This window comes from Trachypithecus francoisi, unplaced genomic scaffold (assembly GCF_009764315.1).
Source record: "Trachypithecus francoisi isolate TF-2019V2 unplaced genomic scaffold, Tfra_2.0 Lachesis_group0, whole genome shotgun sequence".
In the NCBI taxonomy this organism is placed as follows: Eukaryota; Metazoa; Chordata; class Mammalia; order Primates; family Cercopithecidae; genus Trachypithecus; species Trachypithecus francoisi.
In genome coordinates this window covers 11,512,979-11,535,929 of record NW_022681453.1, presented here as the reverse complement: position 1 = coordinate 11,535,929, position 22,951 = coordinate 11,512,979, and the positions used below count along the sequence as shown (strand labels likewise).

The window sequence follows — 22,951 nt, the reverse complement described above, 5'->3', positions numbered from 1 at the left end:
TAAGAAATACGTTAGTGAAATAATAGGGACTTTTACTGATTATGTGGAATGGAGGAAGTATTTGTGTATTATGTTGTGTCATGAGAAGTTCACTAATTTATTTTTTTGGGATACATTTGAGCAATTCCATATTCATTCGTAATTGGTTTTAGTCATTGTATTCTGAAGAATAATTATTTTAGATCTTTTTATTTTATTATAGGCATAGATTTTTCTATACTTTTCTCATAATGATTAACAAATCACATATTTTGGGCCATATTCAATACAAATAAGCTAATACAATTTTCCTGATGGAGGTTATCATGCAAGGTTTAAAATCAGACATTTGGAAATTCAAAATCTATTTGTTAAGATAAAGCTTGTGTGGTCAGATTTAGTGGGTAGTATTGAGGGCAATTATCACATTCAATTTTTCGAAATTTTGAACAGTGTGGCAACTATTAAGTTTGATCCTAATGAGATATGCTTTATATTTTGGGCAGGTTTTTAAAAAAAATTATATCTGTCATTTTTTTCACATGTTGATTTTGTAATTTATCCTACTTGAGTCTGCTAAAATAGAAAACAAATATAGGTTAATTATGGAGAAGATCTTATGACTGTTGGTTGTGAGAATGATTTCTGTGTGAGAGAGAAAGTTGGAATAGTGGGGCAAAGAGGTACAAAATGCAGCAAATTTCACCAATGTATGAGGTGCTGTGGAAATATTTTCTTAGTTCTCTGATGGATTAACTTCATACTTAGTTTTGTATTGTGCAGTAATGTCATTAGGGATGCACAGATGAATTTGGTACCATTTTTAAAGCAGTGAACATCATATTTTAAAATGTTTTAGGCAGAGATGCCACCAACCTCAGCAAGAAGCTTGTGATATTCAGCAGATACAGAGGTTAAATATGAAAACTATGATTTTGGCCCTTAGTTACTGTGTCAAATAAAATAATACTCATTTAAGTAAGCTTTAGAATCAAAGTCTATAATCAGGGCATTGTAACGGGAATTACAGTATTACTGTGTATTGCATTTCATTTAGCGTTCACGTTTTTGTTGTGTTAGTTCTACATTGACAGATTTGGATTGGGTCACTATACCATTCTTCCTGAAAATTGCCAAGATGATGAGATTTGATTTTTCTACCATTTAGTTCTTGAGCACATAACAGCATGTTAAATTTTGCTGTAGTCTGTGTTCTGATAACCTATTTACTATTTTTAAATATTAAATGATATGTACAGATCAGATATGTCTACCTGAGGCTAACAAGATAATGTCTTTGTGTAATATATAGGTAAATAAAACACTAATTAGGAATAGTGCTTTCTCTTGTAGAACAGTTAAGTAGCATTCACAATTTTATCTCATTATACCTTCTTGTATAAGGAAATGTTAAAATACTTCCTCTTTGAATAGCAGCAGAAAAAATGCAGTGTTTCTTTTGCTGGAATTGAAGACTGGTTCTGTCAGAAATTCACAGATAATTATTTAAATATTTTAAATTTGCAAAGCCACATAAATCTGTTTCGAATATTCTGTGGCTCAAAATATCTTTCTTCAACTTCATAATCAAGGAGGTATTTAAATATGTTGCTATTTTAACTTAATCGCCTCATGTTCTCTTTCCAGTGAGTGACGTTTGATGCTGGTTTCATTCACTTATAAAGGTGACATCCCCAGGGTACTAAACCATATAGCTTAAGCATTGTAATTTGTCAAAAATACAAACTAGTCTGATATACTAAGAAAAATATTCAGTCATATCACAAATATTAATTGTTTGCTTCCTCTGGGCCAGGCACTGTTTTGGTGATCTGTTTCTATTAATGAAGAACTAAGGTAACAACTGCCTTCTCTCATGAAGCTTACATTTTTGTGGCAAAGGCAAATGATAAGCAGATAGCAAGATAAGTGTGCAGTATTAGTCTGCTTTCTTCACAGTACTACGTAGTATTAGGTGGGTTTTTTTTTTTGTTTTGTTTTGTTTTTTGAGACGAGGTCTCATTCTGTTACCTAGGCTAGAGTACAGTGGCTCAGTCATAGCTTACTGCAGTCTTGAACTCCTGGGCTCAAGCAGTACTCCCATTTCAGCCTCCCAAGCAGCTGGGACCACAAGCACATGCCATCGTGTGTGGTTATTTTTTTTAAAATGTATTTTCTATAGAGATGGGGTTTCATAGATGGGGTTTCTATGTTGCTCAGGCTGGAAGTGTAATGTTATGTACTTCTCTCAAAACAAGTCTGGACTGCTGTTGGAAGGAAAAGAAGTCTGGGTGCTCTGGATGGTGGGCTGAAAGTCTTCCAAGAAGATAACTTTGCAGTAGGGACTTGGACGAAGGCCTATTGGGGTATAGAGCTGGTATGCAAAGTACAGTGATTCATTGTGATAATTATCTTCTAGTGAGCTTAAACCTTTTACATTTTTAAAAATTTTGCCTGATACAGGAATTAATTCAAAATTCACTTTTAAATCATTGCCTATATAGAAGCTTTATGTTCTGTTTTGTCCTAAATATAAATACTTAAGGATCAACAATCATTTTCTAATTTGAATGCAGTTTAGTTGCCTCTGGAATTCTAATCTTTGGCAGTAGTATGTCACCTAAACAACACTCCTTCATTATCCTTCCTACAGTAGACCACTAGGTGATTTAGGGACCCAAACTGTTGAATGGATCAGAATTCTAAAAGACTACTTCAACAGACCTTAGGCTACTTATTTGAGTTAGTAAACACAATCTTCCTTTCTTGGCAGCGGCTAGTCTGAAATGTGTCAGACCAGCAGGCCACATTGGCATTCTCTATGCCATTCCAGAGGATGTGTGATTGAAAGTTATCTTTTTCTTAGCAGTATTGCTAAAACTTAGTCATTTACATATCTCCTTCATGATTTTTATTTATATATAGTCTGTTATGTATATGTGTGTGTATATATGTATATATTCTTTAAATCTTTTAAAAAATTTATTTAATTAATATATATATTTTTTTCAGACAGGGTCTCACTCTATTGCCCAGGTTGGAGTGCAGTGGTGTGATCATGGCTTACTGCAGCCTTGACATCCTGTGCTCAAGCAGTGTTCCTGCCTCAGCCTCCCAAGTGGCTGGGACTACAGGCATTTGTCACCCTGCCTGACTAATTTTTGTATTTTTTGTAGATATAGGGTCTTACTGTGTTGTTCAGGCTGGTCTCGAACACCTGGCCTCAAGCAATCCTCCACTTCAGCCTCCCAAAGTGTTGGATTACAGGCGTGAGCCACGGTGCCTGGCCCTTTAAATTTGTAAATTAAACTAATTTCTTCCTAAGTTATAATATTGATGTAATCACAGACTGGACACACTAGTTTTAGCATTCTCATCCATCTGTTAAAATGATGTTATTTGTCCATCACCTGAAATTGCCATGGGTCCTGCTGGTAGTGTGCTTACCCCTCACCGAGAAATACGTATCTCTGCTTTTTGCTATGTGGAGTTGAATAGTGCTGAAGACTGCATTAACTCATTCAGATGACAGTTCTTCCCATATAATATATAACATCTTTGTTACTCTACTTAGCACCTTAGTGAATACAGAGATAGCTGTACAGCCTCCAGAAATGCTAAGTTGACTGTTTGTGTATGGAGATCTCTGTTAATATTTAGGACAAACCCTGGGAATAATTGTGTGAGCAAACTTAATTTACTAAAGAACTGCATTGCTAATTATGAACTTGTTGACACCAGTGAACCAGGGGAAGAAGTTGTGGTTTTGGGCAAGGGTTTCTTTCTTATCAACTCCAAACTTACAGGGTGAAGTTAGCCATCTCTTTCAGTTAGATTGAAACTGCCTTACTAAACAAAAATCATAATAAAGGACCTCAAAAATTACTTGTTAATGTCCTCAATATATAACTTATATCAACATTAAAAGCATATTAAATAAAAGTCTTCAAAATTACCAGCTAAGTACTCTGGGATGTAATTGGACTGATTGCCTTATTTGCTTTAGAAGAACTTTTGAAATGATAAGTAAACATATGTGAGCAAGAAATTTAACCTTGCTCATAGAGGCCGTCCTGTTCTCCAGAAGAGAATTTCATTTTCATACCTTGTAAACATCTCTTTTTCTTCTATAGCAGTAGGTATGTGACTCTTAAATAGGCCTTCATATGAAGCCAAATATATATATATATATAATCTTTAAGAATAAGTTTTCAAAGAATAAGAATAATTTCATTCTTCTTTATCCTTTTCTTGGTTTTTATTATCTCTGTCATTTCAAATTGTTCTTTCTTTCCTTTTTATTTTCTGCCTTATATTTATCTTAAAGTAGAATATATACATGATTTCTGATATCATTCAAGAAGAAATTGGTTCTTATGGCAGAATGTTGGTGTTATAGACGATGTCAGATAAAGCAAGAAACTCTATAGCGTTTGGAATTTGATCAGTAGGTTAAAGAGGGACTGCTGTTAGCTATTATTCAGATTTTTAAGTTTGATTCTTACAATATTTTTGTTGTTCAGAGAAGTTTATTATAATGTATTGAAATATAGGCCAGATATTTACCTCAGAAGCAATGTACCCATTAGTACTTATCTTTGAAGTAGAAATCTTTCCTTTAATAATTATTTAGAGACAAAATTTATTTTAGGCCAAATATGTTTGCAAGAATTCTCACAATCTGGACATTACCCACATATATTTAAACATTATATCTATCTATAGAACAAAACTCCATTACTTAGTTAAAGGAATGTTTTGTGAATTCAATATTGATCCAAATTCTATAAAATCTTTATTTACCAAAAGAGATTTCTATTTTTTGAAGTTTTTTTTAATATAGATAAGATAATAATCTGATATCAGCACTTTAGTGAAATCAATCTATAGGATATAATTTGAGTTTGTTGCCCACAGTGCCCTATATCAAGGGCAGGCACATACATTATCAAGTCCAGCTAGACTAATGCATAAAGGCCAGTATTTGTTTTAATTGTTCAGTATCTATGCCTGAACTAATTATTAATATTTTGATTATCATCCTTGTCTATTTCCTTTACAATTAAATGGTACAAATCTATGTTTATAATTCTTTCAATAGCACTTTTGAAGTAAATAGAATTTGTCTGCTACAGAAAATAAAGATAATCAGAACACTGATTTGCAAGCATTTTAGTAATCAAAGTTTATTTTGTACTTGAGTGGGACTGTCTGTAACCTGGCAAAAAGGAAAAATAATCAACTCTAGAAATTAATTGTTAGTTGTAGTTAGATATGACTACCAAGCAATGCAGATCTTTCTTGTGGTACCAATCTTCATATATATATTGTCTGGATGCTGTAGACATGATTAAATAATCTATTTCGTCAGGGTTGGGACCACATCCTTTTATACATGTTTATTTCTGTAAGTATGAATAAAGTTTACTCATTTATCAAACATTTTTAAAAAGGTCTGTTATGTTCCAAGAACTGTGTGATGGGGAATGCTGGACCTACACCCTGTTGTCAGGGCATATATAACATTGAGGGGGAGAGATACAAAGAGATACAAAGTATCAAAAACATTTTGAGATGGAATAATGTTTAGCATAATTGGCCCAGCCCTATAGAGAAGGTGATTTTTGAACAGCAGTTTACACAAGGAGAAGAAATTTGCCAAGTTGCAGGGGTGAGAAAGTGTGTGTCAGACCAAACAGGGAGTTAGCATGTAACAAGTCCCAGGAGCTCACACATGTCTTGGCACCTGCCAAGAACCCTCAGCAACTCGTCTCCAGGTGGGGGATACAAGAGGTACAGCACTGGGAGAAGCAACAAGATAAAATGTGTCAGTGTGTTAAAAGGGAAAGGTTCAAGAAAGAGGGAGTTGTAAATCATGTTACAGGTCAAGCAAAGGCAAGAACAAAACATAGTCTTTGGACTTGGCTTTCCTGACAGCATTGATGACCTTTGCTAAGCAGTAAAGTAATGGGTGTGAAAGTCAGACTGATAAGGATTCAGAAGTGAATGGGAAAGGAAGAAGCAGAAAAACAGCATGGTAGATATTCGCTTGGGAAGGATGGATTAAGTACATTAGGGAGAGGAGGATGCATAGCCAGGGCAGGGTCCTTTTCCTCCTGCCATGTCACCCTCTGCATTTTGGAGTTACTTTAATACATTTGGAAGCTAAGAGAAGGAACTGCTGAAAGACAAAGTGTGCATGTATAGAGGAGACAGAAAGAGAAGGAGGTCTTGAGAATGAATGAGTCAAGGTGGAGGCTTGTGGAAGTTTAACTGTAGGCAGGAGGAGGGAGAACTGGGAGACTAAGAAAGAAACAGAAGGATAGGTTAATGACTCATGGATAGGAAGGTGAGAAAAAGTTCATGCTTAAGGGCTACTGTTATATGGCTATGAAATACTCATGACATATAATGTTATTATCCACTGTTGCTAATGAACATGGAGAAAGAGAATGAAGTTTTAGAAAAGCTACTGTGTGCAATGAGATAGGGAGCTGTCCAAGGACAGGGCTAGATTGTGAGGCAGTTTTGAAAGGGCCTACGTGACCCTGGAACATTATTTATAGAGGCAGTGATTGTGTGTGTGTGTGTGTGTATGTGTGTTCAAGTGTATGTTTCAGTGTGTTCATGTGTTGTATTCATGTATGTGTTCATGCGTGTGTGTTTGTATGTTTTGTACCCTAGAGATAATCCAAATCCTGATGCAGTAATTGATAATTTAATTTACCAGTATTTTTGGAACTCCATCTATTTTGCATCACTATGCTAAGCCATGGGGTTACTGAGATGAATAATATTTTTTTCTGTCCTTAAAACCATATGGTCTAGTGGGTCAGTTATATAAGGAAATAAAACACCGTATAGGGCATAAGTGCAGAGATAATTCAGAGAAGGCGGTATTTTAATATATGGATGAATAGAGATGGGGGTAATGACATCTTGGTAGCTTTTGGAGGAATTGACATCTTAGCTGGCTTTAGAGGAAGAAAATAGTTACAGGTGAGGCACTTGAAGATTCTGAAGAGAAGGACTAAAGAGATTGTTGACCATACAAGTGGTCCATTCTCAAGGCATGAAATCATTGAGTAATTCTTTATGCAGAACAAAGTTTCAGGAAGACAGACACAGCTTACACTTTATGACTGGACCTTTTTTTTTTTTTTTTTTAATATAGAAACTGGCATTAGGACCTAGAAACTTTTTTGAAAACCAAAATATTTCTTGAACACTGGGATGAGGTTTGTTTTTTTGTTTTTTTTTTTTTGAGACGGGTTGGAGTGCAGTGGCACAATCTTGGCTCACTGCAACATCCACCTCCCAGGTTCTAAGTGATTCTCCTGCCTCAGCCTCCTAAGGAACTGGGATTACAGGCGCCCACCCCCATGCCTGGCTAATTTTTTGTATTTTTATTAGAGACTTTTTTTGTCATGTTGACCAGGCTGGTCTCAAACTCCTGACCTCGCTCATGATCTGCCCACCTCAGCCTCCCAAAGTGCTGGGATTATAGGCGTGAGACTCTGTGCCCAGCCATGGTTGTTGTTGTTTTTTTTTTTGAGACAGCGTCTTGCTCTGTCACCCAGGTTGGAGTGCAGTGGTACAATCTCAGCTCACTGCAGCTTCCGCCTCCCGTGTTCAAGTGATTCTTCTGCCTCAGCCTCCTGAGTAGCTGGGATTATAGGCACCACTACCATGCCTGGCTAATTTTTGTATTTTTAATAGAGATGGTGTTTCACCATGTTGGTCAGGCTGGTCTTGAACTCCTGACCTCTTGATCCACCCGCCCCAGCCTCCCAAAGTGCGGAGATTACAGGCATGATCCACCACACTCGACTGATTTTTTTAATCTCTATCAAAAGTTGTAGTCTTACTGTGGTATTTTCCAACTAGTTTTGGAAAGTAGTTTTTTTTAAGGAAAATTAGTGTTAAAATGGCAATATTAATCTAAACAATTTAAGTTCTAGATGTTCATGTTTTTTAACGTACATATGTATTTATATCCTATACTTTAATTCCAAAAATTATAAACATACCATATGCCAACAGAGCAATTTTGGCTCATGAAGAAGTATAATCAAATACTAGTTATCATACTGTGTTATTGCCTCTTTAAAATGTGAAGATTTTACTTTTTAAAGCCTTATTTTCCTCATTGGCCACATTCAAAAAAAAAAAAGAAAAAAGAAAAAGAAAAATCCTGATAGAGAAAGTAAGTTGTTAAAAGTAAAAATGCCCTGCTCTAAGTAGTCTTGTGGTGCTGAGTTAACTGATCATCAGGCGACAGGGGATCCCTCATCCCCTACCCTCCAGCTTTGTTTGGAATTGTACTTCTGAAGTGCATCACACTGCTCAAATCAAATTGCTCACTTAATATTTAATGTTTCTGCGATGGAATCACTTTCTCCCTTGAGGTTGACTTCAGATTTACCAGACACACTGACAACACTGCACTCCTTATTTTCCCCACATGACCTCAGCTTCTGCCTTAAAAATGTACGAATAAAGGATGCTTTTGTTCATATCTTGCCTGCCTGTGATATATTGACAAAGTGTCTGCGGGCTCAATGGAATAGTTTTACAGTATGAGTGCTGCTTTCAGTGGAGGGGCAGGACTTGGGCTTTAGAAGGAAGTGAATTGGATAGGTCAGGAGAATGTACCATTTGTAAACACCCCTTTCCTTTTTTATTCACGTGTCAGGACAGCCGGAGCAGGCTGTTCAGTGCCCGTCCCTGCACAGAGCCAGAGGGAAAGCAGCTTGGAAGTCAGCTGCAATTTTTAAACCTTACTTTTTATTCCCCGGTAATGATCTTCAAGTGCTTAGACTTGTCTGAGAAGCTGTTTTGAAACTAACATGGTTTAGTCCACTAACTGCATGTTGGGTAAATTCAAAACCCACATGCTCGTCCTCTTGCAGTGGAATAAGTCACATCTGATGGACATTTTCTGTGCTTATAGCATAGTAATGAACGTCTGACAGGCGCGACCTTTCATAAGACAACCCACACTATTGGCTTTCTGCCCAGAATATTGCTGCAACACTATCTGTGATTGGTTATCTCTCTACCATGCATTGCTTCACAAGGGGAAACGGCCCCTTTTTTTAATAAATCTACGATGGCTGGCTGCAATATGCCTCACTGTAAGTATTTTTTGTGTGTATGTGTGGGAGAGAGAGGGAGAGAGAGAGGCTGACTTGAATATTACTTAGTCTGGTATCACATGGCAAGGTTGTGATACTGTAGGACATCAGTGAAGTGCTACTTAGTAAATCTTAACCTATCTCTTTTTTCTACAGGTTGGTACTAAGAAGTGCCTTTCCTGACGTCTCTGCTGCTTGGAACCGCTTCTAGAGCAGTCTCTGCTTTTGCCTTGCTTGCTGCCAGCTAGACTGTGACGACAGCACATCCACCCTCCACCTCTAGCCCAGACACCCCCATTTCTACTTATAATCAAGAGAAAAGCTCTAAGTATCTGGCATTGCCCTAGGCTGCTTTAGTGTTAAAAGAAAAGTTTGCTGAAAAAGTAAGATATCTTCTGCCAGGAAATCAAGGAGGAAAAAAAAAAATCATTTTCTCGATTTTGCTCTAAACTGCTGCATCTGTCTATGCCAAACTAATCAATACCGATTGCACCACCAAACTCCATTGCAAATTCAGCTGTGAGGAGATTCCCTTTCAGACAACTTTGCTGAAAGCAGCTTGGAAATTCGGTGTCAAAGGGTCTGCCACGTTTTCATGCTTGCATTTTGGGCTCCAAATTGGCACTGGGAAGGGGTTACTGAGAGCACAAGGCTGATACCAGGCCCTACTTTTAAACGTTCATCTACTTACAATCCTAGTATTTCTCTAAAAACCAAAACCTCTTTGAATTAACAGTTTCATGCTGTGAATTTCTAGTGGGAGATCTTTTCCTTGATATTGACGACACAATTTTCCATGTACTTTTAAAGCAGGGAGTGGGGAAAAGTATTTTGAGGGGACATTTTCATCATCAGTTCAGCTTTTTTTTTTTTTTGGTTATTGCTCTTTTTTTGGGGGGTTGGGTTTGTTGGTTTCACTGAAACATTTAACTACCTGTAAAATCTAAACATGGCTGTTAGTGTCACACCAATTCGGGACACAAAATGGCTAACACTGGAAGTATGTAGAGAGTTCCAGAGGGGGACTTGCTCACGGCCAGACACGGAATGTAAATTTGCACATCCTTCGAAAAGCTGCCAAGTTGAAAATGGACGAGTAATCGCCTGCTTTGATTCATTGAAAGTGAGTAACTATTATATTCTTTTAAGGATATTCAATGATTGAATAAGGGGGATATGGACATACAGTTCTCTGCATTTGGGATTATGGATTGCTTTGTTCATAGTTTAGTTATAGTGTGTTGATGATGTTGGGCTGGGGAACTTGATGAGAAGCAACAGAATCAAGTCTGGCCAAACTTTGTTATGAATAACTTTATCAGTCCTTTCACTCCGTGTTTTTTTTTTTGCTAGAGCAGAAAGTGTTGACATATTTTTCATTTAGTAATGGCAAAGTGAGTGTCTGTCCCTAGAAATAGTAAATGTAGCTACATGTGAGTGTTTAGCCAATGCATATATTATATGTAAGGCCATGGCAATAGCTGAATGAAGATGATTTTTATTTGTTGGTAAAGGCATTGTATAGTTGCAAAAGAGAAGCAGATTTAAAGTCAGCTAAACTTGGATAGACTTTTTACTCTTTTAATATTTTGACATTTTGGATTTTCTTTTTTTTTTGTGGGCATTTTAAGGCCAGAGCCACGCATTTTGTGGAAAATACAACTAGAAGTAAGGTGCTGAACTGCTGCTGCAGCACCTTACCTGAGGGACAAACTTTGTTGAATGTGAGTTTTATAAATAAGTAGAAACTCATAAGTACTATTGTTTATTGGATTTTTCCAGCTTCAAAAATTCTAAAGTGAATTAACTTAGTAGTTTATTTTCTGTTAGATCGTGATTATATTTTTATTTGTAATAGTCTTAGCTAGAAATGTTAAAAGTTAGCTTTTGTGAGCACCATAATACTAAAATATTTACTTTAGTATTTCTTGGCATTCAAAAATGTCATTGGATTTGTAATTCAGGTATCATATTTGAAAATGAGTCTTTTAAAAGACAACATAAATGTCTTTATTTTGACACACAAGGTCAAGACTAGAAATGTGTTCCTGGGTACTTTCAACCTACTTGGTTTAATCAAATTGCTTTTGAATATTAATGTCCTAATTTAATTCTTTGAAGCTTTGAGAAGACACTATCACTTCTACATATGTTGAGAAGTAAAAGTCTCATAGGTCTATCTTATCTTTACAAATATATAGTGCTATAATGATCTTGTCTTTAATAACATCAGGGTGAGTTATGAGTTAATTGTTTCAGTTCATTGTTTCCTGGTCCAGTTTAGGCTGTTCATTTTGCTAAAGTTTTTGGCAAAGGTTCCAAGAACATGATCTTTAGAGTTGAACAGAAAAGAGGTATTAACAACAAAAATATTTTAAAATATTAGATTATTTTTAATGTCATAGTCCTAAAGATCAATAAGCAAAAGTCATAAACTCCCATTGAGACTTTCTTCAGCCTTTCCTTTGAGAGGCATCAGTGAAGGGCACAGTGGTTGTACCTCCGTGAATGTGTATTCCTAAATTCATGCCGCCTGAATTCAGGTGTAATTAGAGACTGAGACCCATAAAATGAGGGGCAGAGAGCTAATTACTCTTGTCGGTAACCAGCTGTGGCCATAAGTAACTCTGTTTTGACCCAATTAATAGTAAATCCAATTTTTAATCCTACAGACAGTTGATGGTGCACACGTAGCTGCAAAGTGAAGGACATTAAATTTTGCCGTGACATTGAGTGGTTTCACAGAAGACCTGCCCTTACAACATTTGGAAACATTGTGAAACATTAATATTCAGTTGCTACTTTTCCATCTCAAAATCTTTTTTTTTTTAGTTGCTACTCACTTATGGCCACAGAACAGTCCCTTTTTGAGTAAAGCAGCAAGGTTGCTTAATGCCATGCTGTGTGGTTAACAAGATTCAACTGCCACATCAAGGCCTTTAAATAATTTCAAGATTTTAAATGTATTTATGAAATGAACTCATTACAGCAGCTAATCAATGCAAATTTTGTCCTTTTTCTTTGTCTTTCTAAGATAAACTGAATTTAATTTAAATTTAAATCGCAGTGTCTAAATCTTGGTAAAATATTTTAAATTTGAATAAGAGGAAAAAACCCCACAAATTTATTTATGATGGAGCTTCATACCCAGGAAAAAGGCTTCTTAAATGTTAGTAAAATAACTATGTTAAGAATTAAAACAATTTTGAATATGCAATTAAGCATTTATGTTAAAAAACATGTTTCGTGTGTGTGTGTATGTATTTATAACTGACACATGTGATTCTTTGTACAGTATTTAGAATCCCTCCCTTCAGATAGCAGTCCTCTTGTATTCAGTCTTGTGGCTAAAATAGATCAAAAACATATTTTAAAACTGTTAAAGTAACTGTATGACTCATGCTTGAAGTTCTGAAATTTGGGAGCGTTATGAGGTTTCCATGCCAGTAACCGCTAGATCATTTGCATTCTCTCACAGAGTAAACGGAAAAAAATTTAGAAAACTTGTAATATCCTGACTTCTTTAATAAAATGTGTCCTGTGTATTGCTTAAGTCCATAGTCCAGCCTTTTCTGAGTTCTTGAGCCATGAGATGGAGGTGGCCTGTGTAATCTACTATTTTTAGAAAGTTAGGAAAGCAAACCAAATACTCTCTGAGAGGACCCTATGAAATGGCTGTACCCTTCAGCTGTGCTGCTTCAGACTTTGGCCAGGCTCCCAGGTGACTTACGTTAATAGCAGACTTCTAGTTAGAAGAGGAGAATTTATTTCATTAAAAAGACAGAAGTCAAACAGTTCAAGAAAATATTCATTTATGTAAAAGAAGTCAATTGGTATGTTACAAAGATAATGGGAAGAAAATTAGCTGATAGTATTTTAGTTGCATACTGATGATTTTAAGGTTTAAATAATTAGGTTTAAATATACCATATGAAAATGTAGAATTCTGTATTGTAATAAATCTATTGCTAAGTAAAATGAGAATAGATGATAACAAGGAATGTAGGTATTTATTAAGAATATCAGAATTAGAATGAGAACAATAAAAGAGCAAAAGCTGTAATAATGTGTGCTAGTATATAAACAATAATCTTAATAATTTCTCTAATTTTCCTTTTACAATTGTAGTTTTAATTTATAATAGTTTAAGTATATATTCAATCTGAGACTTAAATTGCTTACAAACTATAGATTTAGGTGTATTAGCTATTTCAGAAATCCAGAACATTTGCAAAGGTGCATTATTTGATGCCAAAGAGGATTATGTTCCCCTATGGCTTGTGAAAGATTTAGGAAAAAAAGAAAGAAAAATATTAACACTTGCACGCCACCATTAGAAAATTATATTTCAAAAATGATGTTTCAAATAATGCTTACTGACAAATTGCCTATTCAGTCATGAGCTCTCAACTAAAATTTAGGGAGTCAATATAAAGAAAGCCTACAGAATGTATTTTAATATTTGCCAAGTTATTTATACCCTCAAAAAAAAAAAAAAAACTTTTACGATATGATCAACAGAAATAGACTTATTGTTTACTGAATTCTATTTCAAATACCTGTTCATTTTTCAGGTACTAGGGATGGGAGGAAGAGAATGTAACCTTTATATTTACTGTTTAGCAAAATTCTAGCAAAAAATCTAGCAAAATTCTTTTACCTTTGAAAACTTTAGTCACTTGTTCCTTTATCAAATTGAGCAATTTTATTTAAGATAAATAAAATTTATTTTCGCTATATACAATGATATCTATCTATAAATAGCACCCCTGATCAGATTTATCATAGACAAATTTGAGATCAGATTCCACTGCAAAGTGGCATAGAATCAAGGACACTGAGAACAGTTTTAAAGAGCCTCTGCAGACTTAGCAAAATATATGAAGTATGGAAATTAGGTATTAGAGGGCACACAAATATATGTACATACAGGTGAATGAACAACTAAAACACTCAAAATCAGTAAGGCAAATCAAGTATCCAGATGGTCACATATGGATTGGAATGGCATAACCAGACATGATGGAGTAGTCCCAAAGGTGTTTATAGTTAAATTTTAGAAGATGGTCTGTTGCTAGCATGGTTTACGCTCAGTCCAGAAATTGCCTGTGATGCTGCTGTTCTTTCTAAGCCCCAGGCATAGACTTTTCATCGTATTTTAAAAGTGAGTTTCACTGATAATCCTGATAAAATATCTGGCAGTTTTAGGCTAAATATGCAATTTTCAATCAAAATTTTGATCTAGTAGGGTCCTAATTGGAAGGAGTGTTACCAGGAATTGTTTTTGTTGTTTGGTTTTTACCACTGGTATGTCCCATGTATTAAAACTTTGACAGATTATTAAATATACTGTGCTGGCACATATATTCAACGTGTTTTTCCGTGACAGATTGACATATCACTTCCTTGTTTTCTCCTAATGACTCTGGAGATGAACTAACTATAAGGCATAACCTGCACAGCAGTGTGTTTCATATAAAAGCTCCCTAAGCAGAAGCTTCACAACTTTGTAAAGAATACCCTGTGAATATGCTGCAGTGTCATCAACTCTGACATAAACCTTTCTTTAATGAAATTCTCAATAGCTGCAGTTGCTTTGGTGAGACTAGTAATTGTATTCATTTGCCTGTTTATATTGTTAGAACTTTTTTAGAAAACTTTTTTTTTAATGAGTAAAGGTTTTTTAGACTATTAGATAAATTTTAAACCATGTTTTGAATCAAGCTACCTGCTGCTGTAATTCTAGAACTAGTTATTTTGCTTCATATTATAAGATTTTGATACACTGCTTCTACTTTTTTTCTCATGATATCTTGCTTCACTGTGTGAGTGTGACAAACTAAAAACAATTTAGACCTCAAGCAATGTGGCACTTACAGCTGAATTCAGTTTCGTTGTAATTCAGATGTCTGAAGCTACTCAAAATTCCATGCGGTGGCCTTGAAACAATTTCATGTATAAGGCTGTTTCTCACTTAAAAGAGACAGTGCTGTGTGGGGTGAATTGTCTTTTGAAGAACTGTATGACATACGCCCAGTTCACGTGAAAGGTGAGAAATGGAATGTTTCTCAGACCTAGCACAGATACCTAGGGACCTAGTTTGGGAAGCTTATCTTGTCATTTTCTTTGCCAAGGATAAGTAGAGGATTTCAGCTATCAACATTGCTAATCCGTTACCTTTCATGCTGAGCAATGTCTCTGCCTTCCCACAGACTTAGACAAAGCTTCTTATTTTCTTACAAAGAGATCCTATTGAAGAAATTTGATTTTTTTTTTTTTAACTTCAGCAGTACTACATCCTGTGCTTTTAGATAGGTGAGCAATTTTCCATGTTAACAGCTAGGCCAAAAATCGTGACTGCCAGTAGAAGTGGGTAACTAGATAGATGGCCTTTGATTTAGCACTAATGATCGTTATTAGCATGTAGCAACTTAAGTAAAAGCACCTGGAAAGGCTTGATAGAAATTCTGAGTTGTTTGAAGTATAATAGATTATTAGAATAGTAATTTCTTCGTGAATTTTACTGTAAAAAAGCTTGATTCTAGTGAGGACTTCTTATGCTGATTTCTCATTTATAATATACTAACAACAACTACAGAGTTTTTATTTAATACTGTTTCTTATACAAGTATCATCAAATGCACATCTACTTACAGCATCATCCCTACATTTTTGGCACATGTTTGACATATTTTCACTTTGAGATAAAGTTTGATTTTTTTGCTAGTGATAAAACTTTCTATGCTGTGAGCTTATGTTTTGAAAATTCCTGATAATTACTAAATAGTATAACCCCTGATATCTTCTAATTTGGCTGACAGGTTGTTTGTCCTCTGGATTCCTGAGGGCCTTGGCCATCTCTGACCATTACTTTTCTTGTTTTGTTATCTCTGAGTTCTTTCCAGCTTTCTAATTGTCCATCTTCAGAACTGTTGGTTCAGATCTTATGCATGTCTTTCCATGGTCACACAGAAGTGATTTAGAGATTTTGTCTGTGAAAAATTAGATTCAGCTTTGCATAACAGAGATACCTCCCCCATCCCCAGCATTTGGCATAAACAAATTAGGGGTGTATATTTCGGTCAGTTGTCTAGGTCTATTTGGTGACTCTATAGTCGTTGGAACTCAGGTTCCTTCTCTCTTAGTTCCTGAGGAGCACATGGCTTCCAACTTTAGGATTATTTCAAAATTGCAATGTGGCCACTGCAGTGTCAGCCATCGTATCCTTAGTCTAGGACACAGGACGCAGAAAAGGCAAGACGCTGTAACTCAGCCCAGCCAGGCTCTTTTTAAGCAAAGGTTCTCTGAGCTTCACCCAGTAATTTTTCGGTCTCTTATTGACTGATTTTGGTAGCAGGGATTGCTAGGAAGTATTTTTTTGTGTGTTTGTTTTGTTTTTGTTTATTATTTTAAAAAACTGTTGCCTTGATTAAAATCAGGCATCTGGTAGGTAAGACAGAAGAGGAGAATGGAGATGGATGTTCAGGAGGGCCATTTCTGGAATAAAAGAATGATTATTTTTTCCCTCATAAAACTTCCAGAATTAAGTAAATCTCTTTGAAAAGCATCTAGGTAAGGGAGGTGGTTGAGGAGAGACCACTTTTGAAGAGAAACTGAGGTCTTCTCATCTTGACAAACTTGTCATCACTTCTCCTGTCTTGGTTATTTAGTAAGTAAAACCTGGCATATCACAGATGGATTTATTTTTCCTTATAGAGAAAACTAAAACAGCTTCATTTTTTATCTTCTTATAACTGTACTTATTTATCTATTTATTTGAGACAGATTCTTACCCTGTTGCCCAGGCTTGAGTGCAGTGGTGGGATCTCAGCTCATTGTAACCTTCGCCTCCCACATTCAAGCAATTCTCCTGCCTCAGCCTCCCGAGTAGCTAGTCCTACAGGCGTGTATCACCACGCCCAGCTAATTTTTGCATTTTTAGTAGAGACAGGGTTTCACCGTGTTGGCCAGACTGGGCTTGAACTCTTGACCTGAGGTGATCAGTCCACCTTGGCCTTCCAACATGCTGGGATTACAGGCGTGAGCCACCGCGCCCAGCCTGCTGTTTGTATTTATATACACAGTCACATTTTTATAACTGGAATATAGCAGAAATGCCCTGTCATAAAACAGGTCCCAAATGATTTTATAAGGCAAAAGAATCTGTACTTACTCTGATTTGTATTTCTGCTGCTTCCACAAATATACTTTCTAATTTTTTCTGTATGGAGTAAAATAACAAGATGAGTTAACATTTATTGAAGCTTAATATATATCAATCAGTATTTTCAGTGCTTTTCATTTTTTCATGGTATTTTGTCCCTGTAAAATCTCATCGAGATAGTTGCTGGTATTACTTCCATTTCATAGATGGGCATACTGAAATACAGAGAAGTTAGGTAATACATGCAAGGTCAGTAGTAAAATGTGGACTTGAAGCCTTGTAATCTGATTTCACAGTCTGTGCTCTTAATTGTTTCGTTATGTTTGCTGGAAAACACTGCTTCTTAATTTACATATGCGTATTCTAAGGATTCGACAAAGAAAACATAACTAACAGCAGTACTTAAGAATAAAAATGAATATCCAAGACAAATTTATAGTACAGGGCCTAAAACAGTAAGTACTCAGAAGTAATCACTGTATTTTAAGTCAACAAATGAGTCAAGGAGTGAACCCAAAATAGCAGAAAGAATGTTTCCACCAACTTTCAAAGATGTTGTATCTGTTGTAAAATATATGGCCATATAGGAAAAATTTTAAATGAATCATCTTAGATAAGTAGTCACTGTATAAACTATATAGCTGCCTCCTCAGTGCATAAAAAGTCATATTCAAAAGTTTTAATTGTTTAGAAAGTCTTTTTCCACAGAAGCAAGGTGAGTAAGTCATCAGGTCAACCCTGAGAAGCCAAAGTAGCCCAGAGGATGCTTGAGTTATAGTTCAGTATAAACAGTACCTTGGAAACCCTGGTTATTAATTAAACCCAAGAGGCTCCATAGAAGTGTTATCTTATCATAAATCTTGAGAACTACTGGAGTCACAGACCCCAACTGCTTTTGTCAAACTATTTCTATGGCAAAGACGTATTTTAAATTTCAGTTTAGGGTTCCAGAAATTCTACTTGCCTAGTTCAGGGGAGTTGGCCTCTCCCAAACACCTGGAACTCGTGCTGTGAGCCAGTGCTGTTTTCCCCAGCTTTAACTTTGGGCTACTTCTGTTTCCTGAAGCTAGTCTTCAACAGGGCATTTGCTTAGAATCAGCAAGACAGGGTATGCAGTGAGGTGCTGGAGTCCAAAGCTTCCCACATGTGTAACCTTTAGGGTAGGAAGTTGTCATCAATATGTCTTCCAAGTGACCCCCAGTTTTCTGAGGACTCAGCCTGCCTGTTTTTTGAGTGTAGTGCTTATTGATCCTGGGCCCTGTCTACTGCAGCTTCTCCCCAGTCTTCCTCTGCTCTGAAATTTTCAAGTGTGTGGTTGTTGCTGTTGTTTTCTGGATACTAGTAACGATGGGGAAACAGGTAGATCGTAAAAGTATCAAACTCAATTTTTGTTTTGTTTTTTTGGCATTTAATCATAGGGATATGGTCAAGAGACCAGGTATAAAAACTCAGATGTGAGGAAGAAAACCATTAGGAGGTGAAAAGGATTCAATTTAAGTAATATAACTTATGTACTTCCTATGTCAAACTTTAGGGAGGCAATTAACAACACAGTCCTCAAGGAGCTGATTACTAACAGGGAGACTAGTAGTTTAAGTGGTGGTGGCAATGGTCAGGAGGGGGAAGTTTCTCGACAGCAGTTGCAGAGTCAGTGAAAGAGATACTTGAGGAAGAGAGAAAGAAATGGCTCTGGTGGTTTCTCTTTCCTTTTTCCCCTTCCCTTTCTCTCACACTATCAATTATGGCACCACAAGTGGGAATAAAAGAACTAGAGGGAATCCCCAGTAAGAGACTTCACATAGCCACAGGCCACACCAAACTGTGGCAGCTCCCTAAATCATCATGGGTCACTTGGTAACCACCTGTATTTTAACCCTAGATCACAGTTTTAGGTCCAGCAAAATTCTTCTGAAGCTGTCTAGATTTATTAAGCAATATTTATATTTTAGTTTATGTTAATATGAGGTTAAGATCCAAGACCTTGTTTTCTCCAGACCCCATATGAGTCCAGTATCTTAAGTTAGAATTTTTCTCTCTGCATAAAATTCAGACCTAGTGTATAGGCTTCTGGATTTCAGAAACACTTATACTTAAGTCCAGGCTGTTCTCAAATAAGGCAAGAAGCATCTGCTGTTAATAGTTGACAGTAAATTACACAAAGTAAAACTTGGAAAATTAAAGTCAGAAAAGCTGGGAAGCTTTTCTATCATTTTCAATTTTCTGCAAAAATACGGACATAATCAGTGTTTAGGATCTGCTTGTCATGGATAAATTACATCTGTAATTCCTTCTTTTCCATATTACTGCATTCAGACGTTAATTTGCTTTCAAATATCTTTGCTCGTCTAATCGTTCATAGACTGAAAATAAGTAGTAACATCTCCCAATCCTAGGAAGCATTTATAACTAAATAGTGTTAGTTAGCTTACCAAGTGGGCCAAATTAAAAATAAAAGGTTTTAGAGAAAAACAGCCAAATTTATCATGTTTGAAATAAGATTTCTCTTGGGTAGATGACATTGCCTTTCATAAAACAATTCTCCTTAAAGGGAGGCAACCGAGAAATGAACCATGAAGAAAGAAATAAGAATTCATTGTTTATATAAAGAGTCCTGTTAAGAAAGACCTGAGATCTGTGCTCTGAATAAACTATCTTTCTTCACATTATCTTGTATTTCCCCCTGGCTAAGTTGAGACTAATGAAATCTAAATCTAGCCATGAGAAAAGATTATCATTATGAGTTTATTTATTGATTTTTTTTTTTTTTTTTACCATTGTGAACTTTTACTGCCAGACATTGCCATCCATGAATCATAGCAGAGTAATAAATTGAAAACAAATGTCTACATAAGAAAACCCAATATGTTAAGAACAAAAAAAATCCCCCCCCAACTTTGATGAACTAAAGTCATCCACATTTAGGGTCATGTACATTGTATGTGTTTTTATGGTAGAGTCTATTTAATAGCTCCTCTAAATCCTTTAAACTATGAATAACGTGTAGTAGCTTAATATGTACCATACAGTAAAATGGGTTCAGTGTGCAGAGTGAGAGATACAAGATGCAAAATGAGGGTTTTTTTTTTTTTTTTTTTTAAGAATCTTTATTAGCTATTCTTGGCTTCTGTATTTCCCCCTAAGGATGAATAATGTTAGAGGAGAGATTCTCACCAGAAATATACATTATTCTGCCAGAGGTTTAATTAAGAATTTTTTTAAAAATGCAGACCAATATATATGCCACTTCTTCATCTCAATTATAGAAAAATCATCCATTCTTCCTCACCTTTTCACCATTCATTACCTGCTACCAGACATTGTGATAGGCAATTCTGATGTAAGGGTGAATGACACACAGAGCCTTTTTGGGTGTTGATAGACTAGTGGTGATTATAAGCTTTCGAGCTTCTGAAAAGCACAACGGAGATTAAAATAATCATAGGATAATAAAATACTTAAAAACCCTTCTAGTCTTTAATTTTAAAATGTTCCAGTAGAACACAGATTTGCTCAGGCAACACACAAGTAGGCATTAAATGCCTTCCTGTGTGTCTGAGAAGTTTTTGTTATGAAATATATTGGAAACTGCTGCATAGTCAGTGTAGGAGGAGCAGATGAATTTTAACCATGGTTATGTGTGCTGTAAAAGACTATACATGCTTGTATTAGTCAGAATGAGTACACCACTAATTTTTGTGTGGTAAGAGATTTATACCAAACTCATCATCAGTTTCTGTAATTCAGTGAGATAAAACTGAGTCAGATTGAATTTTAGGTAGCACATGTTGAAACAGCTAATTTTATTCCCCTGATTTGATCCTCAGCTATTGATTATATAAACTAATGAAGCTAAGAACAATTAACCCTTACAAGGTTACACGGGGAGCTGCTGAACTGACATTCAGTGTAGGCAGTCTGTCTTCAGAGCTTATGCTTTCAATCTTTATGCTAACTTTAACCTGTTTAAATTAGCAAGATTATGGAGCACCATACGGTGAACTTGTATATACAAAAATATAGTATATTGATTATTAGAGAATCCACATATTAGACTGTTGTACATATATGGGCAAGTATTTGTTGAATCATTTCAGTTGCCTAAATTTAAGCAACCGTACTGTTTAAAACATGCTCATTCACGTTTTTTCTTAATCTAGAAAGTCACTTCTGAATAATTGCTTGTTTAGATTTTCTCATTTGATGTGGGAAATTTATATTAAAATTTTAACTAGTATTCTGACAACCCAGAGTCTAAACCTAAAGTCAGGAAGAATTTTAAGTCATGCCGCAGACAGAGGATGAACAGTATAGCAAATCAGAGTAATAGACTGTTCTGGGGGGGGGGTGGGGGAGGAAAAAACCCATGAGAATTGCAAGATTCCAAGATAAAGCTTGGAATTGAGGTAAAGGCATCAGATAAGGAAGTGTTTCATTTCATAACTTTTTTTTTTTGCTTAAAATATAATATATTTTAAATCACAAAAGTAGTAGTATAACCATTATTTTTCTAATGCATAGAACCATGAAACTTTTTTTTTTTTTTTTTTGAGACAGAGTCCTACTCTGTCGCCCAGGCTGGAGTGCAGTGGCGTGATCTCAGCTCACTGGAACCTCCGCCTCCCGGGTTCAAGTGATTCTCCTGCCTCAGCCTCATGAGTAGCAGGGATTACAGGCTTGCACCATCACACCCCCAGCTAATTTTTGTATTTTTACTAGAGGTGGGGTTTCGCCATGTTGGTCAGGCTGGTATCAAACTCCTGACCTTGTGATCTGCCTGCCTTGGCCTCCCAAAGCGCTGAGATTACAGGCATGAGCCACTGCGCCTGGCCCAAGACACTGTTTTATAAGAGGCTGAGATTTTATTCATCTTACTAGGCATTTATTAATATTATATTGTTTCCAGTATATGCCTCGTAAGACAGAAATATGCTTAAAAACCTTTGTAAGTCTTTGCAAGTTGTACTATATTAAGTTAAAATCTAGATGAAACCATTCACCTTCTCTTTGACAGTGATTCATATATCTTATTGTATGTCATACTTATTTGTAATTTTGAGTATTACATTTCAGAAATTTTCTAGGGATAAAAATTTCAGTGGTTTATTTTAAATTTTTGTTTATTTGTAATAATTACTAAATAATGCTGAAATATTTAGATCTAGTAGGTAGAATTTTTTCGTGTGAATACGTTAATTTTCATGAAGTATTTAAAAACAGCTCACACTATTCTTTCTAAGACTTTTGTTATATGTAATTGGACAAAAATTTGACCATGTAAATATAAGAATCGTTGATTGTATTTTGTTCATGATATGGCACAAAGAGCATGTTTGCTCTCAAAAAACATGGGTTTGGGAAGATGAAATTTCTGGACATACTGGGTATTTAGTAGCTATCAGATTGTAATCCTGAACTCTTAAGAGATGTATGTCAGATATTAGAATTGATTATGTTATTTAAAATACTCCATGGGAAATATAATTATTTTATATTTCCCAGTTCATTTGCATGAATGGTAGCTTGGACAGAAACTTTCGATACCAATAGCTGGTGTTATAAGTGTCCTTTCCTGAAACTCTTGCCACACGTTGCGTTTTGGCGCTTTTCATGATTGTATGAATTTAGTCAGGCAGCCAATTAGAAATATATTTTTAGAAAATTAAAAATGAAT

At 35.7% G+C, this 22,951-nt stretch overlaps 1 protein-coding gene across 47 annotated transcripts in view; it reads left to right on the top strand.

Annotated features, from left to right (window-relative positions):
- The window catches only part of MBNL1 (muscleblind like splicing regulator 1), a 227,871-nt gene that overhangs the window by 43,739 nt on the left and 161,181 nt on the right, over positions 1-22,951 (top strand). For 20 of the 47 annotated variants that reach the window (XM_033204069.1, XM_033204060.1, XM_033203847.1 and 17 more), the window contains exon 2: positions 9,273-10,239. The exons of 19 other annotated variants lie outside the window; for them this stretch is intronic. In XM_033204069.1, the coding sequence (XP_033059960.1) occupies positions 10,066-10,239 (174 nt within the window). In that variant the 5' untranslated portion in view covers positions 9,273-10,065. Of the gene's footprint in view, positions 1-7,758; positions 9,117-9,272; positions 10,240-22,951 lie in introns of those variants that run through there. 8 more of the 47 variants (XM_033203865.1, XM_033204039.1, XM_033203940.1 and 5 more) reach the window with 3 other exon arrangements.